The sequence below is a fragment of the Fukomys damarensis genome, unplaced genomic scaffold (genome assembly GCF_012274545.1).
Source record: "Fukomys damarensis isolate Sample0158 unplaced genomic scaffold, DMR_v1.0_HiC HiC_scaffold_2, whole genome shotgun sequence".
Taxonomy (NCBI): domain Eukaryota; kingdom Metazoa; phylum Chordata; class Mammalia; order Rodentia; family Bathyergidae; genus Fukomys; species Fukomys damarensis.
This window is the reverse complement of record NW_022900914.1, coordinates 40,055,388-40,080,561: the sequence shown is the minus strand read 5'-3', so window position 1 is coordinate 40,080,561 and position 25,174 is coordinate 40,055,388. Positions and strand designations below refer to the sequence as shown.

Genomic DNA, 25,174 nt, shown 5'->3' with positions numbered 1-25,174 from the left:
CAACAGTCACATGGCACCAGGTGTAACAATTCCCAATTTGAAACTATACTACAAAGCCACTGTGATAAAAACAGCATGGTACTGGCAAAGAAATAGGCCTGAGGATCAATGGAACAGACTGGAAGACACAAAAACAAATGCAGATGTACTCAGCTACCTCATCTTTGACAAAGGAGCTCACCATCCTCAGTGGAGGAAAGATAGCCTCTTTAATAAATGGTGCTGGAAAAACTGGATATCAACCTGCCACAGATTAAAATTAGACCCTTATCTTTCGCCATGCACTAAATTAAAATCCAAATGGATTAAAGATCTAAATATTAAAACAGAAACATTAAACTTGCTGGAAGGTAAGTTAGGCAGAACTCTGGAAGACATTGGTATAGGAAAAGTTTCATCCTTTTGACCCCTTTCTTACTTTAAAAAATGTAAGCCCTTACAACTGCTGAGTTCTTATCAATTTGAAAATACATGTCAAAAGGCTGTTTTAAAAATGTTTTCCTTGAATCATACATGAATGAGTGTTTTTAAAGGAGGTCTTGACACTAGTGATTTTCATGGTTAATTTTAATCTACAAAGAAAATATACAGTGATACTTTAAAATTGTACTTAAGTTAGTATTGTATGCTAAAATTGTTCAGGTGTGGAAATCATCTTTATAGTTGAGTAACCTTTCTAGGATGGATTTTTCTTCCTTAGAATTCCCAAACCATTTTGTCAAAGGCAAATTTTAAAAATTATTTTATTTCTTAAAATATTTAAAATTATAAAAGTTCTAGACTTAAGTAAATTACGGCATTCTAATTCTATAGGATGTTCATATTTCTCAGTGTTCCTCCTTTACTTTTTTGTGGGGAATCTCTACATTGAATTTTATAATTTCATGTTATTTTTAATAATATGCTCATAGAAATTTGTAAATACTTGGTTATATACAATTGAAGAAATGATTATATTTACCTGTTTAAATACAAGGGCTCAGATGGTGTGATTCTTTGCCAGTATTATGGGTTGTACTTTTATATTGCAAAATATGTCTTTATTTGGACCTGTCTTAAATTTCAAAATCAAACAAACTTAAAAACTTTGTTTTTTTTGTGAACATAGTATATGATGATATTTATGAGATTCAGATATTACCACTGAAGGCTTATGTTCTTGTTGGCAAAATAAGACATGCATTCATCCATCCATTCATTTGTATGACAACAAAAGTTTATGGAACATCTGTGTTCAAGAACATGGGTATAAAGTAGCAAGTTATCATAGTTGAATATATATATATTTATGATATATATATCATAGTTGAACATATAGTTGAAGTTGCTGACAGCCTTGAGGAAGAAACAAATATATATAGGTCTTTAAAATCTAAGAATATTAAGTTGATGAATATCATAATTGGGGAAAGCGCAAAATACTTTGGAAGTACTTATGAAAGACTGTTTCTGGCCATCTAACCAGACTTCAGTGTTGTTGGGGAAAGCTCTAGAGAAGCAATTTATATTAGACAGCACCCATGCCTTTTGTTTCATAAGAGATACCTTTTATTTTCAAAGGAAATGTGAGTAACCTATGAATTGTTCCCCAACACTTTAAAACATAATCTTTATCCTTCCTTTGCTCCCTTCAATCTTAGTTGTAAAAATAATTTCTTTCTTTAATGTCCAACTTCAATGTTGATACTGTTTTTTTCTTGCTTTTTTTGAGGTCATGATTCAATGAGATCATGTTCTGTTTTCTCTCCCTAGATGGTCAGTCAACAAATATTTATTGAATAACTATGATACATTCAGGAATATTACAGAGTGGGTTCATGTGGCATGTTAGTCTACACACTCAAACAAGTGAGCAAAGAAAATAATATTACAATAAAAAAGTTAAAAAATGTTTAAGGAGATGGAAATATTAATTATCTCATTTTGATCATTATGCACTCTATGCATATATCAGATTATCACATTGTGCCCCATAAAGTTTTGCAATTAAAACAATAATTAATTTATTGCAGATAATATTAGAATAAGGATAAGCTCAATAAAGTTAAAACCAAAACAAAGTAGTATAAAATAAAAGGCTAGGGTGGAACTGTTTTATGTAGCGTCACTGGAGCAGACTTTCAGGAACAAATGTCATTTTTACACAGTTAAGAATTATGAGAAGCAGCTGTCCATGCAAAGACCACAGAGAAGAAATTTTCACCAATTAGAATGTGATTACAAAGACTTTGAAGCAGGAATTTGCTTATTTTGAGGGGAATAGAAAGCCTCCATGTTTCTGGAGGTTAGTGAACTAAGGAGGATAGTGGTAAAAGATGGATTTGGAAAGGTAAATTTGGCAGTAGGTTTAAATTTTATCCTGATATTTTTAAGTTTTGTTACTTTCCACTGTATCTCTCCTCCCAATTTACAAATATTCTTGGTCTTTTCCTATTTTAAAAAATTATTTAAACTTTTCAAACATATGCCTCTATTTCCCTTTCTTTTCCAAATGTTTCAAAATTAGAGAAGAATGAAAAGATTAGTTCTCAGTACTACTGGACAACATAAGAAATGGTTCCATCAGAAATTATGAGGAATTTCTGAGATTCTGAGAGACCAAAAAGAAAAGAAGAAGGCTAGGAAACAGTGAACCAAAATGGCGCACAAGAGAAAACAATTTTGCACTAAAGTAGAATCTTAACAATTTCAAGTTTTGGGTTCAGGGATAATTATTTAAATATCTGTGCCTTAAATAGATAGGCTAAGATATCTTCTCTTCCAATTCTTCCTCTCTTAAAATATGCATTCATGGGGACACACACACACACACACACACACACACAATATGGAGCAACAGCAAATTTCTGTTTTCTGAAATTCAAAAGGCATACATATATAAGGCAAGCCTCCCATCTGGAAGAGGCTTCCAGTATGACTGTTGTGAAGAAAGAGCCAAACCTGAAGTAACTTGGGGCTTCCCTATGTTACAGACCTGAATGCAAGACCAGTTGTAAAAGACAACCGTGCATAATGAAAGTGTTCTACCACCAGAGTAAAGCTCAGTATTTTTTTTATCAGTTGGAGCTTCCCACAGCTTGCCTCTCTAGGCTCGCCTACACATCATAATGCCAGTCACATACATACTAGTGGTCAGTCCTGTAGAGAAAAGAGATCCGATGGGGAAAACAAAGTTCTATGCCTAGAGAAAACCTAGACCAACTCTGTGTTCTCAGCATAGATCTTCATTTATAAACATGAGTGGGTAGCTCAGAATCTTCAGACATTTACAAAAAGCAGTAGGAAAAAGAAGAGCCGGGCAGGGGATTTGGCTCCATGATTCTGCTGCCTGCTTCACAAGCGCAAGGGCCTGAATTCTATCCCCAGTACCAAAAAAACAAAGAAGAAGAGCCAAGTTGAACAGACAAATGATTTGGATGAAGCATTTAATTAAAAAAAAAACACATAAAGTATATTCTAAATAATAACCTTTGGGAATTATAGGAGATAGCAGAATAAAAACAGATCACTGAAGCAGTGAGAGATAGAGCTCTTTGAAATAAAAATTGGATTTTTTAAAAGATTAAAGATAATTTTCTTTGTGTGGTGGGGGAGAGGGAGGGGAGAAGGGAAGGGAGGATAACAATGTATGTTTCTAACTACCAACGAAATGGTACTCTGGAAGAAAAATTCAAGGAAATATTTACATATTTAGAGCTAAATACCAAAAAATGAGAAGGGACCTAAGACATGAATGTTCAGTGTAGTACAGCTAGGTATTGTGAACTAACAGATGGCTCCCCACATCTAACCATCGTCTGACTTTAGGGAATTATTAACACTAATGATTTGAATGTGGCCCCAGTCCTTGAACGTTTCAATGAGAACATCTCTACTTTTGTAAGATTTCTAATGGAATTAGGGTGGAATATTTTATTTATGGAAAAAGTATTCTGCTAGAAAAGTTTGAAAATTACTGAACTATGGGATATGGTTCAAGACAGGTTGCATTTTATCCAAGGCTCTTTACAATTTCACCCCAGTTTGTCTTCCTGAAGGGAGATTTGTGGAAGAGGTAAACACGGGCCAACCTATACAGAGGTGTATATGCTAGTACAAGGACTTTAAAACAAAGACAGTTTACATGGCTTGGTAGCAAACACCTGTAATCCCATGTGCTTGCGAAGCTGAGACAGGAAGATTGCAAGTTTGAAGCTAGCTCCAGCAACTTAGTGAGACCCTGTCTCAAAAAATAAAAAGGCTGAGGTTGTAGTTGAGTGGTGCTGCTCTTGGGTTTTGTCTCTGGTACCACAAAGCCAAACAAGCAACCATCCAAAACATGTAGGCAAAGAGAATTTTTCCAAGAACTTTAGACCTAATTGATACATTTAAAATATATTTGGCTATATTAATAGCAAAAAGGAGTGTTATATTTCTGTAGGAAATGGATGATAGGAGCTCAGAAGTTGAAATGGGAATCTAGAAAGTGCTCCAGGCAAAATTTGATAGTTGGCCTAGAGGGGGATTAGGAGATGGAAAGAAGTAGAAAGACCAGGATTTAGAAGAAGTCAGGAAGGGAAATGAAGACATGAAATGGTGACTCCCAGTGAGAAAGGCTTGAAAAGTGGGCTTTTCATTTTTCACCTCCCCCCTGTCTCCTCCACTTTCCTCTCCTCCCCACCCTTCTTGATGAAACTGAGCATTTCTGTGTAGCCATAGTCTTTCATGTTGGGAAAGGGAAAATAGTTTGTGAGAAGATTTAACTGTTGCTTACATTCAAAAATATTGCTTTAGTTACTTTTCTCATTGCTGAGACAAAATACACAGAAACCACAAGTTAAAGGAGAAAAGGTTTACTTTGGTTTGTAGAGGTTTCAGCCCATAGGTGACTGGCTCCAAGGCAGGGTGGCAGTGCAGAGGGGCATCACACAGGATAAACAGTAATAGTATGGCAGCAGCAGCCAACAGCCAGCCTCCTTTTCCCATTTATCCCATTCAGGCCACCAGCCTTTTGGGTGCCTCCCAGAGCTGTGCTAAGTCTAGTCAGTGGATTAATTTAGTACCACAGACCCTTAAACCCAGTATCATATACTGTTAATCCAACCATCTCTGAAAAGCCCTACCTGTGAGCTCATAGGGCTTTGGGGGGAACATCTATATACAAGCCATAACAATCACTTATTTAATCTAGTGAAAGAATATCAGATCTTTTTAAAAAGTAAATGTTTATTTAGTCTTCATTATTTCTGTGCATCAAATATATGCAAATGGCTTATAGAGCTGTTTTGGCTCATGATCTCTTCTGAGGTTGCAGCCTTCCAGAGATATCCCTGGAGCTGGTGAAATTATGTCCAAGCAGGCTTACATGGGACAAGGGTGTCCCTGCCAGTTTTGTCTCCTCTTTATGTGGGCTCCCAAAGTCAGTTTTAGTGTCTTTACAACACAGTCACTGGCTACCTCCCCTCCTTCTGGCCTGGGATGACACAGATCTGCACATTTAGAGTCACTGCTTCAAAGAAGACTGTTAGCAGCTGATTCTGAGTACAGCCATGAAAACTTTTTAACAAAAATTGATTTAAATACTCTGTAATGAGAGAAGCATATAGTGTCAAAATAATTGGCTTTGGAAGTGGATTTGTGTTAGAAGTATAACCCTATCACTTTTCTACTTTAAAAAACAGGGAACAGTAACCTCATATGGTTGTTGTAAAATCTAGGAAAAGACACATAAAGTGTTTAGAACACAGAAGGTGCTCTATAATTAGCTGAGAACATGAAATGAATTTGAAGATTATTCAGATTTACTGAGGTTAAGAAACAGGTAAATGCAATTTCTGAATGAAAATTGAACTTTTTTATCAGCATAATCAGTGATTTAGGTTATAACTAGGAGGTTAATGCTATCCAACACAATGTAGTTTTCAGGATTTGACCATTATTCTGTAACAGCATTTAGCTTTTTATTGAGTATCTTTAATGGAAAGTACTTTTGAGTGTGCCACATATTAAAACAATTTTTAGCAGAGTCATGCTACAACATTTATACTTAAAATAACTAAATCATGCCCAAATATCAATCTATACATTAGATACTTTATATATAAGTATAAATTAGATAACTTAATCATGTACAAATAATTTTAAAAAATTTTCTGCTTTATATAAGTATAAATTAGAATCATCAAAAGATGATAGTTACCAATGTTTGTGCCAAATTTATATGCACTCATATGTATTTAGCTATACATTTAAAATTGCAGTTGAAATATACATCATATAATTTCTCTTCATGAGAAAATAGCAAATCCTTCTTTGAATGCCTAAGTACCTCCCTTACTAGCTGGTTCCATCTTTGACAAATCCTGACTGAATACACACAGCTACAGCTGGAGTTGGCTCCAAAATTAGTTACTTATGCTGTTCTGTTGGCATACCTGGACTTAATTCCTCTTGAAAGGAGGAGGTGGGAAAAGAGGTTACAAATACAGGAATAAAAACAGGTGATCATAATTTTTTTATCTTTCCTCCTTCTTGTGACTCTTGCAGCTAATTTTCATTTTAGGTCTTGCTTCTGAGCTCTGTATCTGTATTTTGGTGTTTAATGTCCATCAAAAGAATATACATCTCCCAAATAATACTAACTGTGGGCTGCTAAGCACTTTGACATCTATTTTTAAATGCCATGTGACATCATGGGATAATGCAAAGCCAAAGAGGTGCATTATCCCAGAAAAATCTTGGTTGTACTTTTTATTGAAAATGTTCGTTCATGGAAAATCTTTATCAAGGTAACTTTATCAAAGGTGAAGCCTTGTAAGGGTAAACTCACCATCAGTTTGAAGGAGAATAATGTCCAAGTCTTTAAAGGCATTATCACAGGAAAGTCAAAATTCTTGGGATGAGGCATTTACTCAGTATTCACTGTTAATTCTATTTGTAACTTTGTTCTGAATAATCTTAGTTGGAGTGGGGCAACTTTCTTTGAATCTAAATAGCACATATACATAGTATTAAAGTCAGTTTTTACATAGTCTGTAACTAACAAGAGCATTTATCTTCTCTAGTACTCTTCAGAGGCAATCATTTTTAATTTTTTAGTTATTTCTTTTGGTATTTAGCTTCGTATTTGTAAACAACATGCATATGCTAATTTCCACATTTGAAAGTTTCAGTTTTTAACCTGTTAACGTCTTACTTTGGAAGAGAATTTAACCTGTAGGAGCAGAAAAATGTGCTACTTTTCCTTACTCATTTATAAGGGTCACAGCCAGTGCTCCCAGAACAAAAGACAAATTAACAAGAGAAAAACTTTAACAAGTTTATACAAAGTTTTATGTGACACGGGAGCTTTCAAAAATGACCCAAATATCTAGAAAAAGCTGTTTTTATGCTTAGGTTCAATGAGGAATGGACAGCCAGGTAGAAATGTGATCAGACAAAAGGGCATGGTCTAATGACGATAGACTGAGAAAAGGTGTCACAGGAAGGCCTGTACAGTTTTCTTGGTTCTCTATGTAGCATTTTTTTCCCGAGTATAGACCATCACCTCTCTGAAATGAGGATCTTAAAGGGAAAAAGGAAAGAGTAGCCTTCTAAGTTTTTTGGCTTGCTTTGAGGGAGAGGCACTCATTCTACATTCTGTTACTTTCCTTCGTGAAGAGGAATTTTGGTTTTTATGTCTTCAGGAGTAAAAAGAGGTGAGAGAAAGTCAGGAGGAAGTAAGGGAGGCCTTACTTCTGTGGTTCATTCAATCTCCTTTAGTTCGAAATATTTAGCATGCCAGAGTACCTTTGCACTCATCTCGGCTACACACTTCTTTTTTCCCTTCCAACATCATTATACCACAGAACTTTAGTTAATCAGTATTGCATGTTTACATGTTTCTATGTAAATTTTTAAAAGCAAAGTTTATGTGATCATGTAGCATTCTATGATTATATTTTTCTTTCTTTATAATTTTTTTTTTTTTTTTTTTTTTTTTTTTTTTTGTACTGGGGATCGAACTTAGGACCTTACGCTTGTGAGCCTGGCGTGGTGACACTGAGCCAACTCACCAGCACAACTTTTTGTTTTGTTTGCGGTTAATAATTGCTTTACTTGTTTTGTTTGCTTAATTTTATAAACCTATTATTCATTCCCTGCTCCCCACAGCAGAAGTATAAGTCCTTAAGTTCAAATACATCAGGCAATCTTTTACTCTGTCAATTCTATTTTTTTGTTGTTCTCTGCTCTTCTGCTTAAGTTTGAATATAACTGTTGTCTTCATGACACATCCTATTAGGAAATCCTTTCATCATTATTCTGGGAAATCTTTTTTCTTAGTTCTTGTATTGGATCCCTTATTAAGTGCATCTTATATTATTATCATCTTTCTTGGGTTATTCCACTCTTTCTTGGGACATATTGAAAAGTAACTTCCTGAAAAAAAATTTATAATAGTTAATTTTCAGACTTCACTTTTCTGAATAGTATCTGTTTCTAATCTCATATTCAGTGGAGGTTTAGCTAGATATAGAATTAAGGGTCAGAAGTAATTTTCCTTAAGAAACAAAATGTGTTCCAACTTCCATTGTTGCTTCTTTAAATGATACTTACTATATGATTCACCCCTTCTGGAAACTTTTTGATACTTAGTGTTTTTCCAGTGTTTTGAGATCTTATAATGATGTGTCTAGGGATTGAGGCTTTTGCAATTAATTACATTGTATACTTTCATGATTTCTTTCAATCTGAAAGGTCATGTACTTCAATTCTAGGAAGTTTTCTTATATAAGTTCTTCCCTTCTGTTATTACTTTTCTCTTTCTTAGTCAGATGTCTAAAAATCAGTCTGATTCTGCACATTTCTTCTCTCTTGCTTTTTCTCTTTCTGTGTGTGTGTGTGTGTGTGTGTGTGTGTATATGTGTGTGTGTCTTTGTTCCCTTTGAACAGACTTAACAGTATCATCTGAGTCTTCTGAATTTTTTTTTTTTTTTGTCTTGGCCCTCATATTTTTAATCCCAAGAGTTTCTTTCTTCTCCTTTTTTCAATATAGCTTTGCTGGTCTTGGTAATGTTTTGTTTCTTAAGATGTAACCTCTCACAAGAGTATTTCCACTTTTCTTCTACACTGGGGAGAGACCAGTGCCCACCAGTGCTGGAAGGGAAGAACACCTGGACCTTCAAGCATGTCTCTTGCAAGTCAGTTCTAATTGCAGCTATTACTTCAGAAATAGTTGGTGCTTCCGGTTTTCTGAGCTTTTCTGGAGTTCCAGTGCATATGCCTTTTGACTCTCGGTTCTGGATTCTCTCATAGATACTTTGCTTTCTGCTGTCACAGATCTATTGTCAGTTATTTTGTGCCCATATTATCTTGCCTCTAATCCTCTTGCCTTTTGAGCTTTTAAATTTATTTATTGTGTTATTGTCACTTTAGTGTGAGTTTGCCTGGGAGTGAAAGTAACTACATGTGCACAATTCCCCATCTATATCAAGAAGTCTTCTGTGTAGGACTTTGAGAGGATTTGCCGAGACACTTGAAGCTCATCTTCTTCCCAAAGGAAATCAAGGATTGACATATGTTATCTTTCTTTGATTCTAATTTACTGTGGATTTAGTAGCAAGTTCTAATGATAAAAGCAGTACTATATTGGGCTGGAGATTTAGCTCAGTGGATCGGTGGCCTGCCTTGCAAGTGCAAGGACCTGAGTTCAATCCCCAGTACCCCCCCAAAAAAAAGCAATTCTATATTAAATGTAACACATTGATTATAAGATACATAAAATTTCAGAATCTACCAACAGTGACCAGAATTAGGGAAATATAGTAAATAGAATCATAGGATCACATGGTTCACTTTTTTGAAGCTATTGCAGTGGGAATGCATAAATTATTTCTATTTTTATTGTGATTGAGGTTGTGTGAAAAGTTAGGAGTAACTGTACTTTCCTCCTGAACATGGTTCTATTTTATTTGCCACATTCTGATGTAATTTTGTTTGTTATTTTTCTGTTACGACTTCCTCAAGGACAAGTTCTTGGATTTTTTTTCTTCATATCCCGAATGCGTAGCCCTACATGATTGTCACTTAGTAGATGTTATGTAAGTGCAGGGTAAACCAAACTAAAAATAATTAGAAGATAAAATGATATCCAATAGGTAATATCCACTGAAATAGATTTTTTCCCCTAAAAACTATTGGTTAGACTCATTATTTTGAGGGTATTTAATATTCACAAAAAGGAAACTGACATTTATTGAGTAGCTATCATTTGCCACAGATTTTCAAATATGTTTTCCCATTTACTCATCAAGAATAATACAGAGTATGATTTTAAAAGTATAGAAACATTTCTCATTAATCTGTTTGGGCTTTAGGGCAAAACATGCTAATCTAGAGTCTTCCTTGTTTTATCTTTTGAATTTTAAATATCAGATAATATCCTACTGCATTAGGAAATTATTAGCATTTTAAGCTGTGATGATGTATGCCTGTGTTAAGTATATAAGGTGAAATTGATCCCTTCTCAGGGAACATTGGTGGTTATTCACAAGCCTCCATTTCAGTAAGAAAAGACTTTTTCCAAGTTGTCTTTTGGCTCTCCATTCAACCATTGAAACAAAATATGAATTTTTAATATTTAAATAAAAGCACTATGACAAATCATTATTAAAGGTGAAAACAACCAATCAGAGAAGAAAGAGTATGAAGGAAGATCCAATCACTACAGAGTTCTTATAAACCATGAGCATTTAGGGCTTGTTAATCTTTCATTTAGAACTAGAGATTGAGGGACTGAGAACTCAATTAGAGACTACCAGAAAAAGGTAGTCAAATAGAAAAGCTTCTCTTATATAACAGCTTCAAAAGAAGACATTAATCTATTTACCAGTTACCTATAAAGTGTTAATAATTTACATTTGAACTCATTTTTATATTATTTGTTGAATAAGGTTTGGTATGCAAATAGTATGAAGTTTTTTTAGTGCCTAAAAAACACCAGTTTTAATAAAGACATTTCAGGTACATCAGTTTACTTCCACACTCATGATGTACTAAAAATTGTGCCTAAATATATATTCAAGTAACTTTTTCCAAGAGGTTTCTAAGCAAAACAAAGTAAAAACTGGTTGGAAAACAGTGCTCTTTTGCTATTACTTGATTATATAAGTCACTGATCTTGGGTATTAAAATACTGTGTGTGGTGCCACATTTAGGTGGAGGGTGGTAGCAGAGTGGAAGGTGCACTACAAAGATGGTTTGTGGACAAGAATCCCAGTCCCATTGTTCCCTTCACAAGCTGATTAAATTTGTACAAATTACCTTATCTCCTTAGACCTCAGTTTCCGTAATTGTAGAGTAAGGGATTTAGGGCCTAATCATTGATTTAGAGGGAAAGGAGACGCAAGGGCCTTGAAGAAACTTCCTTTCTCTTCACAGAAAACTGCTTTTATGTGTATAGACTGATGCTCCCTCTCTCTGAACATTTAGTGCATACTTTCTGAGAGTTCCTAAAACTGTGATGGTATAATGAATATAAAATGCATTTGGTAGATATGTAAAAGTACTATTCACCCTTCATTTCCCTGTGTTAAAGTTCTGTAGCAACCAAGTTTTTATAGAAGCCCACTGGGGGTGGGGGTTCAAGTCTTTTTGTTTTTTTTTTAAAAGAAAGATTTCTAAGTATACAACTATCAAATTGCATGAGATATTCCACTTTTTATAAGAAGCATTTCTTTCAACAGTTACTAGGGTTTGTTTTTTAGAGGAGGGGGTTGCAATCTGTCATCGAAGTGCTGACAAGTGAAATCTGACAAGGTTGAGGTGGTATTGCTGCAGGGCACTTCGGTATTTTTCACTGTCTCTTCTATTTGTAGAGAAAGACTTTCTGTCTTTTTTTCCATTTTTGCTCACTTCACAACAGTCTTTGATTTATGTACTTTTTAAAACAGTAACTCTAATTGACAAATTATTTCAGTATTCAAGCATTGGTTCAGATAAGAGCATTTTAGTGTTCTCTTGTCTTTAACTGAGCTATTTAGGAATTATTCCTGAAATTCAATTTATTTTCTCTTCAAAGTCATGTTTTTTTCTATCCAAGTGTAGCATACAATTATATTTATAGAGTTATAATCTAGAATTAATTATCATTATCACATTGCCAGCATTTCTGTTTTCTTTGTTATTTTTTTTATTCTTGTGATTGAGGTGTACTCTGAAAGAATTAAGCTCATATTTTTAGAGTTCAGAAAGATGGGTACCTATGTTGGGGTTGGTGGTGAGAAAAGATTATTGTTATTGTTCTTATTATTGGCTTATGCAAGCATACTTTTCCCCCCTAAATTGCCTAATACACACTACAGCAATAATTTTGCAAGGTTGTAGTCAGCTAGGCCTGTCTCTTTGGAATAATGGAAAACTGTGTGTAGCAAAATATTTAAAATGAGCATCAGCAAACAAGTTGTATTAATAGACTCCCATAAAATTGCTGTGCAAAGGTCAGCACTGATCTTTAAATATTAGTGAAATTTAATTTGTTTCATTGTAATGGGAAGAAGAGGAAGAAGCAGGAGCAATAAAGAAGCCATTGATAAATTGTCTAAATGTCAAAACTGCTTACAAGATGGAAAATGTTAAGTTGACAAGTTCTATTTAAGTGAATTAAATAGTTCGAATAATTCTGTAGAGAAATATTTTCCAAATTTAAGTACTAACAGATTTATAAAGATATTTTTTTTGCCGCAGTTTATTTTATGAAACAAAAGGATTCCTACTTTCCTATCTAGGCATAGAATTTCTTCTAATTCTTTTGGTAAGAATAAGACACAAGTTCTCTTGGAACACAGAAATATGTTACCTTTTATTTTACTCAGAAATAGCTGCTGACCAACTATTAGTTGCTACCCCTGGCCAGGGTAGGGAGGAGGCTTGATTTCTTTGGCACTTTGCACAGCACTAGCTGAATTCAGTTCAGAGTGCTTTCTGTTTTTACCAACTTAATAAAAAAGTGCATTCCACATTCTCTTATTTTCTACACATATAAGGTTTATTTAAAAGGTTTTAAAAAGACTAAATATGTCCAAAGTATATAATAATTAAATTCCTTAATACATAAATGGATAAAGAATTTCATAAAAAGATGGACCCAAGATAGGAATAAGTAATTTATAGAGGAAACAAAATTATTGAAAATGTGTTTTAATTTTTTGAAAATTAATGAATTTTAAAATGAAAGTTACAATTATAATTAAACATTTTTCAGTTGTCAGTTTGGCAACAATATAAAACTGATAATGATCTGAGCCATTACAGATATAGGGGAAGAGCAGTCATGTTATCCGTGGCAATTGAAATTGGTACAATCATTTCATCAGCAATCACAATGTAAAGCATATGGGCAGATTTGCACAGTAACATTTTTTACAAGGCAAAAGTTAGAAATAGGTTGTTTATTAAGAGACTGATTAAGCCAAATATGATTGCTAATCAGTGGGACATTTCAGCTATGAGGTGGATCTGTATACACTGACAGAGTATCCATGTGTTGCTTAGTGAACTAAAGCAAAATGTATGTATAGTAAAATCCTGTCTTTGAAGACACAAAACAAGTCACCATGAGTCTGGGAATGTTGCAAGTACATTGAAAAGTCTGAAAGGACACATTACAAACTCTGCAGTGGTGCCCATCAGAGTAGGTGGGCAAATGGGAGGGAACACTTCACTTATACATCACATAGTTCCATATTGTTTGCATTTAAACAAGCAGTAAGTATGCGTTACTGTTAGATTTTTTTTTCTAAGTTTATTGGTACATTTTAGGTATACAGTACAGTTATATTCTGGGGTCTTGTACCTTTACATGACTTATCTTGGTTCTTATTTTTTCCCCATTCCCCTGCCATCCCTTCACCCGCTCCACCCTCCCCTATTTACAAAGACTTTGTGTCCATTTTTTTCTTTTCTCATATTCTTTCTTTTCCCTTCTTACCTTTCCCTTATCCCTCCCACTTCCCCTACCCTTTAGACCTTTTCTTCCTATTACACAATATCAATTATACATTTTGATCCTTATTTACACTTTTAGTTTTTCACACCAGAGAAACTATTATGTACACGTGTGTCCTATTAATTTCATTTAAGAGCATTGCCTCAATATGCATCCATTTAGTTATAAATGTGTCTAGTTTCTTTTTATGATTGAGTAGTACCCCATTTTATTTATATATATTATATATATGCATATATGTGTAATGTATATGTGTATATGTATGTATGTATATATATTCTGCAAATCTTCATCCAGTCTCCAGCTGATGGGCAATGGGGCTGTTTCCATGTTTTAGCTATTATAAACTGTGCTGCTATAAACATGTGCATGCCTATATTGCTGTGGTATGATTCTTTTAATAATTTTGGGAAGGTACCCAGCAGTGGAATAGCTGGGTCAATGGGATTTCTAATCCTAGTTGTTTGAAGTATCTCTATACTGATTTCCACAGTGGTTGCTCCATTGTATACTCCCACCAACAGTAGAAAAGGATGCCTTTCTCCCCTACAATCCTGTCAGCATTTGTTATTGGTTGATTTCTTGATAGCTGCCATTCTTTCTGGACTGAGGTGGAATGTCATTGTTGTTTTCATCTGCATCTCTGAAATGACCACTGATGGTGAACGTTTTTTCATATGTTTATTTACTATTTCTTCTTTTTTATCTGAGAAATGTCTGTCATTTCAGATGCCCATTTTTGGATTGAGTCTTCATATTTGGCAGGGGGATTTGAGTTTTTTTAGTTCTTTATATATATTCTAAATAGTAGATCTTTGTCTGAGGAACAGCTGGTAAAAATTTTTCCCACATTGTAGGTTGTCTTTTATTTCTGTTGATGGTTTCTCTTGCAGTGCAGAAGCTTTTTAAAAAGATGATATCCCAATTGTTGATTCTTTGTGCTAGTTCCCATGCACATTTGTTTGTTCATAAAGTCTTTTCCTATGCCAATGTCTTTGAGAGTTCTGCCTAACTTATCTTCCAGCAAGTTTAGTATTAATGTTTTAATATTTAGATCTTTGATCCATTGGATTTTAGTTTAGTGCCTAGTGAAAGCTTGGTCTAATTTGAATCTTTGGCAAGTTAAAAATGAGTTTTTCCAACACCATTTATTAAAGAGGCTATCATTCCTTCAATGAGGATGGGCTTTTGTCAAATATGAGGTAGTTGAGTATGTCTGAAGTAGTTTCTGCATCTTTTAATCTATTCTACTGATCCTTGGGTCTGTTTCTTTGCCAGTATCATATTGTTTTTATCACAGTGGCTTTGTAGTATAGTTTCAAGTTGGGGATTGTGATATCCCCTGCCATGTCTCTGTTGCCTAGAATTGTTTTTGCTATTCCAGGTCTCTTCTGGTTCCAAATGAATTTTTGGATTGTTTTCTCTAGTTCTGTGAAATATACTTATTATAATTTTAATACCCAGGAAACAAAAAGCCAGATAAAGTGTCTAATGTATTTGAAAGTCTTTTCTTTTTTTAATACACTTTTAGGTTCTAAAACAGTTTTCTCTTCTTTTTTTTTTTTTTGGTACTGGGTATTGAACTCGGGGTCCTTGCACTTGCAAGGCAGGCCACTGAAAAACAGTTTTCAAAATAAGGACATGATAATATTTTTAACAGTACTTTGTATTTTTGCATTGTGCTTCTACCAGTAATTCAAGTGCTTAGTGATATATGTGGAATCAAAACTTTATAATTAAAATTACTAACTTTTAGCATTTATTAAATACTTGTAGTGGGTGCTTATTATCAAGTAAATATGTCCTGAATATTTACATTTAACATTTAAGAAGGTATTAAGAAGTTATTGTAGACTTTCCAAGTGACCTAGACCTTTATATACTGTAATGCAGTTTAGAAAAAAAAAGTAAATTCATTTAAAATAATAAATTGATGATATTAGATAAATATTACTAAGCAAGCTAAACCATTTATTTAGTAACTGCTGTTTTGAAGAAAATTAAAGGATGAGATTTTCATGTTATAGGCAGTTCCGCAGTACCCACTGGTAATCTTCAAAGAATTATACAACATTAATTAATCCTTACAACAACCTTACACATGTAGGTCAGTATTATTATCCTTATTTTTGCAGATGGAGAAACTGAGACAGAGAAGTTAAATTATTTAGGATAAATTTGTCACAGTAGGATTAGAATGAAGGCAGTTTTTGGTTCAGAGCTCGGCATTTAGAATAGTAGAACCACACCTTGTTTAGCAGACTTAATTTCTGTGTCCTTCGTAAAACATTACTTCTCATTAAACAATATCAAGATCATCTCTACATTAAAATTCATGGTCAACAAATTTGATCGCTGTATAACTAAATGTGTGCATATACCTCACTCACATTCTCCCATTTTCTCATCTATCGCTTTCCTGATATTATATTAACTTAGTCTGTCTTTTCTGTTGTCTTCTTATCAGGGCATCACCAAAACATCTATTTTTGACTGTTTTTCTCCTGGGATCTTATTCAAGGGCTTGAACTTTTCTATTTAGAAAATTTAAAAATATTTTTTACATACTCAAGGTGCCTCATATATATTTTTAGCTAGCAGCCAGACATATGTACCCAGGTGACTTCCTTCAGATCCCCACTGTATCTAAAATTCCACTTATTAATATTAGCAGAATTTTTTCCTTTTCCGGATTAACCTCTTTCCATGTATATTTTAATCCAATCCCTGCCCTTGAAACCAGTATAAATCAAATGAGAACAAAGCTAGATGTAAAGGGTTCCTGGGAACCAGTGTGGCCTAGAAGAATGGAACTTGTGGTTTCTTTGCTGGAGTAAGCAAGCTAAGAAGAGTATACAAACCTGAGTTCCTGACTGAAGGCAAGGCAAAGGATAATGGAAGACCATATACATAGTGAGGTCAATAGCTGGGAAACTTTAGGTGGGTTGAGTAGTTGAGCCAGTGGTTGTGAACAAATAGGATATCCTGGAACCCTTTTGCTTAGTTGCAGGTTGTTGGAAACAGGCCTTACTTCATTCTTGCCTTTCTTTCATGTCTATATACTGGAATGACTTTCCTCAAAAGATCTCTTGCATTTCTTTCTTTGTCTATATTCCAAGTGCCACTATCCCAATTCAAGACCTTGTTACTGAATATTAGTGTTATCCGTTACTTTAGTTGTTTTTCTAGCAGATACTTGTATCACATCTCCCTTTACTTTTCCAGTACACTGTTAACAGTTAATCTTGGTAACAATCCTGGACTGTGGATTATTTTTATAAAATACCATCCCTAATCAGAAGCTTCATTATTCTTCATTATATCCCTAGCAAATAGAGACTCCCGATTCCAAATATTGGCATTCATTAACATCCTTGGTTACATTTTTTTCTCCTACTTATACTCTGAACCAGATTACATTTTATTCCTCAAATAAGCTTTGAATCTTTCTAATAGATGCTTTGCATATTGTTGTCCCTGTTTTATCTATCTTCCTCAAATGCCCTCTACTTTATAAAATCATTTCTTTTTCAAATTAGAATATCTAATGAGTACCTAACTAGATTTACACAAAATTTCATATTGTTATTTTTGAGATTATTTTATCTGGTATTTAGATTATAAGATATTTGATAGTACAGACCCTGTGTTTTGTTTTGATTTTGATACAGTCTCGGTATGTAGTTGAGGTTGGCCTTGAACTCACTATGTTGCCCAGGCTGGCCTTGAACTATGTGATCCTGCTGCCTCAGTCTTCTGGATGCTGGGATTACAGTTGTATGCTGCTATGTCTGGATGAGACTGTTTTATAAAACTTTGTAACTCACAGTAAAATGTCTGTACCTAAGACGCTCTGAGTTTTTGTGCTATTTAATTATATTTAGATATTGTAAGGCTCTGTGATAAAAAAATGAAACAGTCTTTGTAGTAGTATTCAAGTCTTTTGGTACAACATATTTAGTCCAAGCTCAGGATCTCCTTATTTTGAGATTTCCTTGCCCTGCTACATGAACTTTAACATTATGTAACTATTTGCGGTGGTGTTGAATATTTTTTAGAAATCGTTTTTTTTTTCTGGTACCATGTTTTTGATTAAATATGTTTGTGAGTATATGTAACAGGTACTAATCCTATTGATGACACTAGAGAAGTGATTATGGGAGAATATACTCCATTTTATGTAATTTTTTCAATTTGTTAGTTTGTTTATTTTTTGGTACCAGGGATTGAACTCGTGACCTTGCACTTGCAGGGCAGTTGGTGGCATGTAATTTTAAAATTATCTAAGGGTGACTATAATATAATATCTAATACGTCTAACCAGTGATTTATCTAAATTCATGCTGTTAAGTTGTCTTTATTTTTGTACATTTTCAATTTGTGAACAGATAGACCTCAGAAAATTTATTCATAATATATAGCAAATATATGTTCTAATTTTATGGCCAAAAAAGATTCCCTCAAGGCTCTGCATTATTTTGCTAATGCATACACATTTTAAATGTCTTGTTGGCCCTGTAATATCATTTATCTTTGTTATAACCACAGCAATGTCTTTTCTTACCTAATTCTTTCTTTGCTTTTATGTTTTACACTGGGGTTTTATTTGCCCTCAAGCTTCCTGTCCTCATCGCAGTCAAAATAGCTGACTTCAGAAATCAGGGAGTACCCTGGCAGAAGACACTTGTATTTTGCAATTTATTAAGTGAACTCTACTTCTGAAACAAAGGTTTTATTATTCAAAAGAAGATTATCAACACTATATTAGTGAAACTTCCTATTTTGCATATTACTTTCTCAAAATTTAGTTTATATGGTAACAATAATTATTAAGGAAGATGGTAATAATTCTAATGTAGCTCAAATTGCTAAGAAGAACTTGAATGTTGAAAGATAAAGTAGAAAGTAAAAAGGAGCTTTCTAGATTATTCTCATTTCTCTGTCCTCAAACTTTGTGATATTAGAGATTCCCAGCCATACCAGAGAATAATCATTCTAAGTTTAGGTCAAGTTTAATTTAAATCATGCTTTTTCTTGCAGCCTGACAATTTGGATTCAGAATGGCCTTCTGAGACATCTAAAACTGACACCAACTACCTTTTATAATTAAAACAAACAGAAGCTTGTAAAAGAAAGATATTTACAAATAAATGAAAAGTTAAATTATTGGTGAATTTTTGTTTATTCAAGTTTTTCATTTTGCTGTTCTTTTCATTTGGATAATTCTTTTTTCTGTACAATAGACAATTTGATATATGTGTGTGTGTGTATACAGATAGATAGACAGACTTTTTTGGGGGGGCACTGGTTATCGAATTCAGGACCTTGCGCTTGCAATGCAGGTGGTAGCATAACTGAGCTAAATCCCCGGCCCAATTTGCTATATTTTTAAAGGAATACATTCATTTATTCTCTTTTCCTCTGTACAACTACTATTGTTCTAGTTCTGTGTCATGTGCATTGGGTTTTATCCTCCAGAGAAATATACAAGGCCACCAAAGGAGGCAGTATTTCTCAGGTTCCTTTGGTGGGCGCCCCTTAACTGTTTAAATCCTTGCCCATCTTTCCTTCCCAAAATGTAAAATCCAGCATTCTTTTGAAATCCTTTTCTTCTCTGCTTCAAAATAACTATTTATGCATGAATACAATATTTGAATAATACAAGCTCAGTCTTGATTATTTCCTCCAGGCAGACTTTTTAAACCAGGAAATTACCTGCATTCTTTCTAACTGGTGGCATTCTTGAGTAAGATACAAAACATTTGAAAGTATTTTAAAAATCTGCACAGTGTATGAAGATAGCAAGACGCCTTGAAAACTAAAAAGGATATTGATTTGATCCCCTCCTATCCTGCTCATTTCTTGTTATTATACATTTTAATAGAATTTACCCCATTAGTTAGTTTAGGGTTTTCAAATGTATTAAAGGGAAGAGTTTTTCAAATTAAAGGCATTTCTACCTCTTAAAAATAGCCATGTGGATTGTAAAGAAAACTATATTCCATTTTCCATTTCTGTTATTATGACATTTTGATAAATTATTATTGAATTGATTTAAACAGAAAAATAGTTTCACACATTGTTCTTGTGACATGTAAGTAAAAGTATAACCCATATAGTTTCAACTATAAAATTTTATCTATTTAATTCACACAGTAAAATCTTTGTAAGTAACAACAAACAGCTTAACTTCAGCCTTCCTTATCTTTGTCAATATTGCCATAAATTATTGGTATCTTAATAAAACTCTAAATTGAGGAATGTGATTTTTATTTTCTAATTCAGTCTAAAAGTTGGTAAATTTTAATATTTAATATCAGAGGAAGTATATATCTGTTTCATCATATCTTTTGTTCTTTATTCATAATAAAATGTTAACGTTTTTGCATGTCTTAATTCAAATACATTCTCTTGTCCAAAAATGGATATATGGATATTTTTCTTTCACAAATCACCAATCAATTTTAGTACTTATTCATTCATTCATTCATCTGTGTACAGTGGCAACTGCATCTGTTGCAGTGGATAAGAGATTGAGGGGTCTTTTGTTTTATCACTTATCTTTTAAGGTATTTTAATGAAAGGAGGACAGCTCATTTAGACTGACTCTGTTATGGTCCTCCCAAAGTCTTTAATGTCTGGAAGGTGAATGGATCATGAAGGTGCTATACTCATCAGTGGTTTTATCCTGGCTGCCATGGGTTGATCATCTTTCCTCCACCATGACCTTCTATCATTACCTTTCTGCTCTGGAGCCAGCCAACCATGGACTAAAACTGAGAGCCAAAATAAACTTTTCCTCCTTTTCAAGTTGTAAGTACTGCGTATTTTGTCCCAACAATAATTACTAAGACAAACTCCCAAAACACTAGTATTATTATAGCCTGTTTCCTTCTGACCCTTTTCAGCTTCATTTTTATATCACTTCCCACCAGGCACGTGGATCTATTGTCATCCTTGGAACATGCCACCTTTTTACTCAGAATTACTATGTGTGCTCCCCCCATATGTCTATAACCCAGTGCAGAAGATTGCTAGGGTTGCCACCACAGCCTCTCTAATTACTTTGTGTGTATTTCATGTCTGAGTCCACTACTTACTCAGTAGTTCTCCCTGTTCCTCAGTTTTTTCATTATAGAGATAGCTACTTGGAAAGCTAGCTATGAGAATTGTATGAGTTAATACCAATAAAATGTTTAGAACAAGTGTTAACTGCTGCTGTTTTCATCATCATCACCATCAACAACTAAATGGTAAACTTCTGTGCTTCTTTGCAGATGCACTAACATTTGTAACATCTCTGTAACTTTCTCAAACCCCTGCTGGTTGTGCAGAACTGCCATGTATTTCACTTTGCTGTTTCAATTCTTGGCACACTGTTTCTCCTTGGTTGAAAAAACACCTGTTTCATGATGATTATCAGTGCAATGAGGGCCTGCAAAGGTGAAGGTGTGCAAAAGAAGTTCTTACTGTGTCTAAAGCTATGTTTGATTATGACCCATGTGAATGGTATGGGAAATAAATTTAGTCTTTCCTAATGTTACAGAAGCCGAATGCTTCTTTCACCACAAAAAGATACCTTAAAATACTTTTCAAATTTCTTTTATTATCTAGAAGTTTGCTAGAAAGAACATTCATGATTTTTATGATGTCCATAATTGCTGTGTTATTTCTAATATAGAGCATAGTATACTAGTGAATTTCCAAGCAAACATTTTAAAGTTACATCAGTGTCTTATGATTATTTGTAAAATTGTTAGCTTTTGTCTGACTCAGACTGGCCTCACAAATTGATGAGATTCTGTTTAATAAAAATATCAATAGAAAATACAGAATGTGCATTTTCACTACTTTTTTATGATGCATTTAGACTGGATCCATTATAACATGAAGATTAAGAAGGTAATCTGAGTGTTAATATGATTTTATACAACTTACTTTTTTTCTTTTTTCTTTTTTTGGCACTGGGGATTGAACTAAGGATCTTGTGCTTGCCAGGTAGGCATAGCACCACTGAACTAATTCCAGTCCTACAATTTACTTTTAAGTGTAGTGTGTTTTATGTAGTAGTAGCTGTGTACCATTTACCTTGCAGATTCCACTTTAATCAACCTGTTTGTATGTGAAAGATCTTAAAGTTCTACTTTATATATTATAAATGCACCCCAGAATGCGCTTGTACTTAATTAACTACCCAACAGAACTTTCTTTTCCTTGAAATTGTAGCTTAGAAATGCTTAAATACTAAATAATTCTAAATATGCTCAGCTTTGTCAAGCATATCCTATTGAAAACCATATGTATTTGTAATGGATTGACTAACAGTCAACTTGTAACACTCAGCTGAATTGAATCAGCATGGTCTGCTCATGGAGGATCCACCTGAAGATTGTTACTGGTAGCCATAAAAAGAGAACTGGAGGGGAAGATCTTGGCCTGTTGATTTTTTAGGAGAAGCTTGCTGCAGCTGGTTTTCCTGATGTGAACTAGTCTATTCTCGTCAGAGATGGAGCTTAGGACCTCACTGTCACTGGGAATGGCTACTGTTTTTACTAGTGGAGCTCTAATCTTCACCTTGAGCATCACTTCCTGGATCCATTGTGGATCTCCGCCTCGTAGCACAAATCCTTCATCTCACTGGCATAGGTTTTCTGGTTTACACCTCTGGCCTTTGGGCCTTCCAGGTGCAGATCCTCAATACAGACAAGCAAGAGACATTACCGTGGGCTCTAGGCCTCTGGCTGAACTCAAGGAAGACATTTCCTTGAACTCTAAGCCTTTAGGTGTGGGAGACTGCTGGGATCTAGGCCCTCAGCTGAATTCTTTGGGCCCCTTAGTGGGCAGCCAGTCTCTTACATACCTTTGCATTTGACTTTTTGGGTAATTATCATAAAATAATCTTAGAAATTATGTTTCATGTGTTTAATGTATTCCCTTGCCAATTCCTACTGACTACAACATTATATATAATATAATATATATTATATATATATAAACTATATATTATATATAGTGTGTATATATATTTTTTTCAACATACTATATATTTTTTCCTGACTACATTTCTCAATGTGATAACATTCTAAATCCTGGAAAAAGAAATATATTTTTCTTTTTCTAGAGTTTATTTCTAGATGGTTACAGCCAAATATATTAAAGTATCTTTATTTCCTCAATAATGTTAATTGATTCTTTTTGCTATTTCTCAGGAGTCTTGATTTTACAGACAATAGAAGATAAATTAATTGGCCTCTCTCTTTGATTATTTTTTAAACAGACCAGAGATTCCTTCTGCCATCAGATGTCTTTCTGCTTGACTGAACTGCACCTGTGGTCTTTGAAGAATACTTTACACATTAGGGGTAAATAAGCTCTGATAAATTATAATATTTTAGAAATATGTTTCACCATTATAAATAAGTACTAACAAAGATCGAAGCATGGATTTTCTAATTGGAGTTGTATTCTTTATCCTTAAAAAAAATTGGTTGATAAAAAATGATTCCTTTAATTTCTCTTTATTAACTTACTTTTTTAGGTTAATTTCTTCAGTTTTGGAAATTAATTTATTTCCTCAATATTTGCTTCCTGTTATAATATTTGATATTCATATGTTCAATTTTTCCTGGGATTATTCACAGTAACAGATTAATAATCATAAATATTTCCAGCTAGCTAATCGTAGATATTTCTATTTAGTATTAAATATTTAAAATATATAACTATGATACAATTATTTTATGTTCTTTGCATTTCATATTTCTTGGCAGGAGTAATGTTTTATGAGTGTTTATTAATATTGTATGATAAAAATATTTGATTATAAAACATCTTTTTAAAGATCTTTTTATCCAAAACAACTTTTGTATTTAGGAGGGCATTTTTATTCATATGCCTTTTAAATCATTATTAAAAAATGGTTTACTTTGAAAAGTGTTGTTTCTTTATATTAAGTATATAACTACAGATGAATGTTGTATTTTCACTGTTTGTCTTAAAGTATATGAGGATAAAACTCCCAGTTAAGCATTTGCTTACTCCCAAAACTCATCTAAAATGAGTGAATTAAATAAAGAAGGCATAAGCCTACAAGGAGTAAGAGAATAGCAAAGGAGACAGCTGCAGTTGGACAATCTTTGGAAGATGGAAGGAATTAGCAGAGCTGTAAGATCTGAATATCACCTGCCTTCAGAGAATTCCATTGCCAACTAATTTATGTCTTAAAACTCTGGAAAGGTAAAGAAATTCAGGGAGCCAGATTATTGCAGAAGATGGCAATGTAGCATAAGGGTGACAACAAAGGGACTTGAAGGTCCATGGAAGAAGTGGTGAGGCATCTCTTGTGCTGTGGAAGTATTTTATTAGGAAGACTCTGAACTTGGGGACACCAGGTCCAGTAGAAGACTTGCTTGCCTGAAAACAGAGATGAAGTGGAAGTGTATATGTTTTTGGATGATGTCTTCTTAATCCCACTTGGTTCTGAGAATTTCATACCCAGCTGTACCATTTTCAAGAAAGAGTTTGAGGCATTTGTCTCTGAAGTGACTGCATGGTCCTTCAGAGAAGACTGACATTCCAGGGGATCCTTCCGTGAAATACAGTGCTCTGCTCCCTAGATGTTCAATAAAGCCCTTTCATTAACAAACCCTATTTATGTACTCAGAGCTTCCAGTCAGCTTTGTGTTGTCTCACTTGTAAATATGAACAGAGCTAAGGGTCACCAGATATTTGAGGAATATCTTCAGTAGAAAACAAAACATATAAACAAGACAAAGGATTTCTGAAGAAACAAAGTCGGAAGGAAAAAGAATATGTAACAGACTTGAGGAAAGTTACTGAATCTACAAATCATGAAACAAAACACAGAAACTTCAGACAGCATTTAAATTACACTAATCTCTTATAAGTTAAAACTGTACATCAGATGGGCTAGGAATGTAGGTCAGTGGTAGAGTACTTGCCTAGCCCTGGGTTCAATTCCCAGCACAGCGGTAAAATGAAATGAAAACTTAAAAATTAAGAATATACATAGAAAAAATTAAACCTCAGAAGCATTCAGGGGCTGTGGTTCATGCCTGTAATTTCACCTACTCCAGAGGCAGGAAGATTGCAAGTTTGATCAGCCTGATCAATTTAGACCCTGTCTCAAAAATAAAATTAAAAAATGGGGTGAGGATGTAGGTCAAGAACTCCCTGGTTCAGTCCCAGTAC

At 34.0% G+C, this 25,174-nt stretch overlaps 1 protein-coding gene across 3 annotated transcripts in view; it reads left to right on the top strand.

The window, feature by feature from the left end:
* Positions 1-25,174, top strand: part of Wdpcp (WD repeat containing planar cell polarity effector) — a 249,506-nt gene that overhangs the window by 41,764 nt on the left and 182,568 nt on the right. For all 3 annotated transcript variants that reach the window (XM_010609751.2, XM_033764324.1, XM_019205328.2), the window contains exon 2: positions 23,241-23,325. In XM_010609751.2, coding sequence (XP_010608053.1) covers positions 23,265-23,325 — 61 coding nt within the window. In that variant the 5' untranslated portion in view covers positions 23,241-23,264. The remainder of the gene's footprint in view (positions 1-23,240; positions 23,326-25,174) is intronic.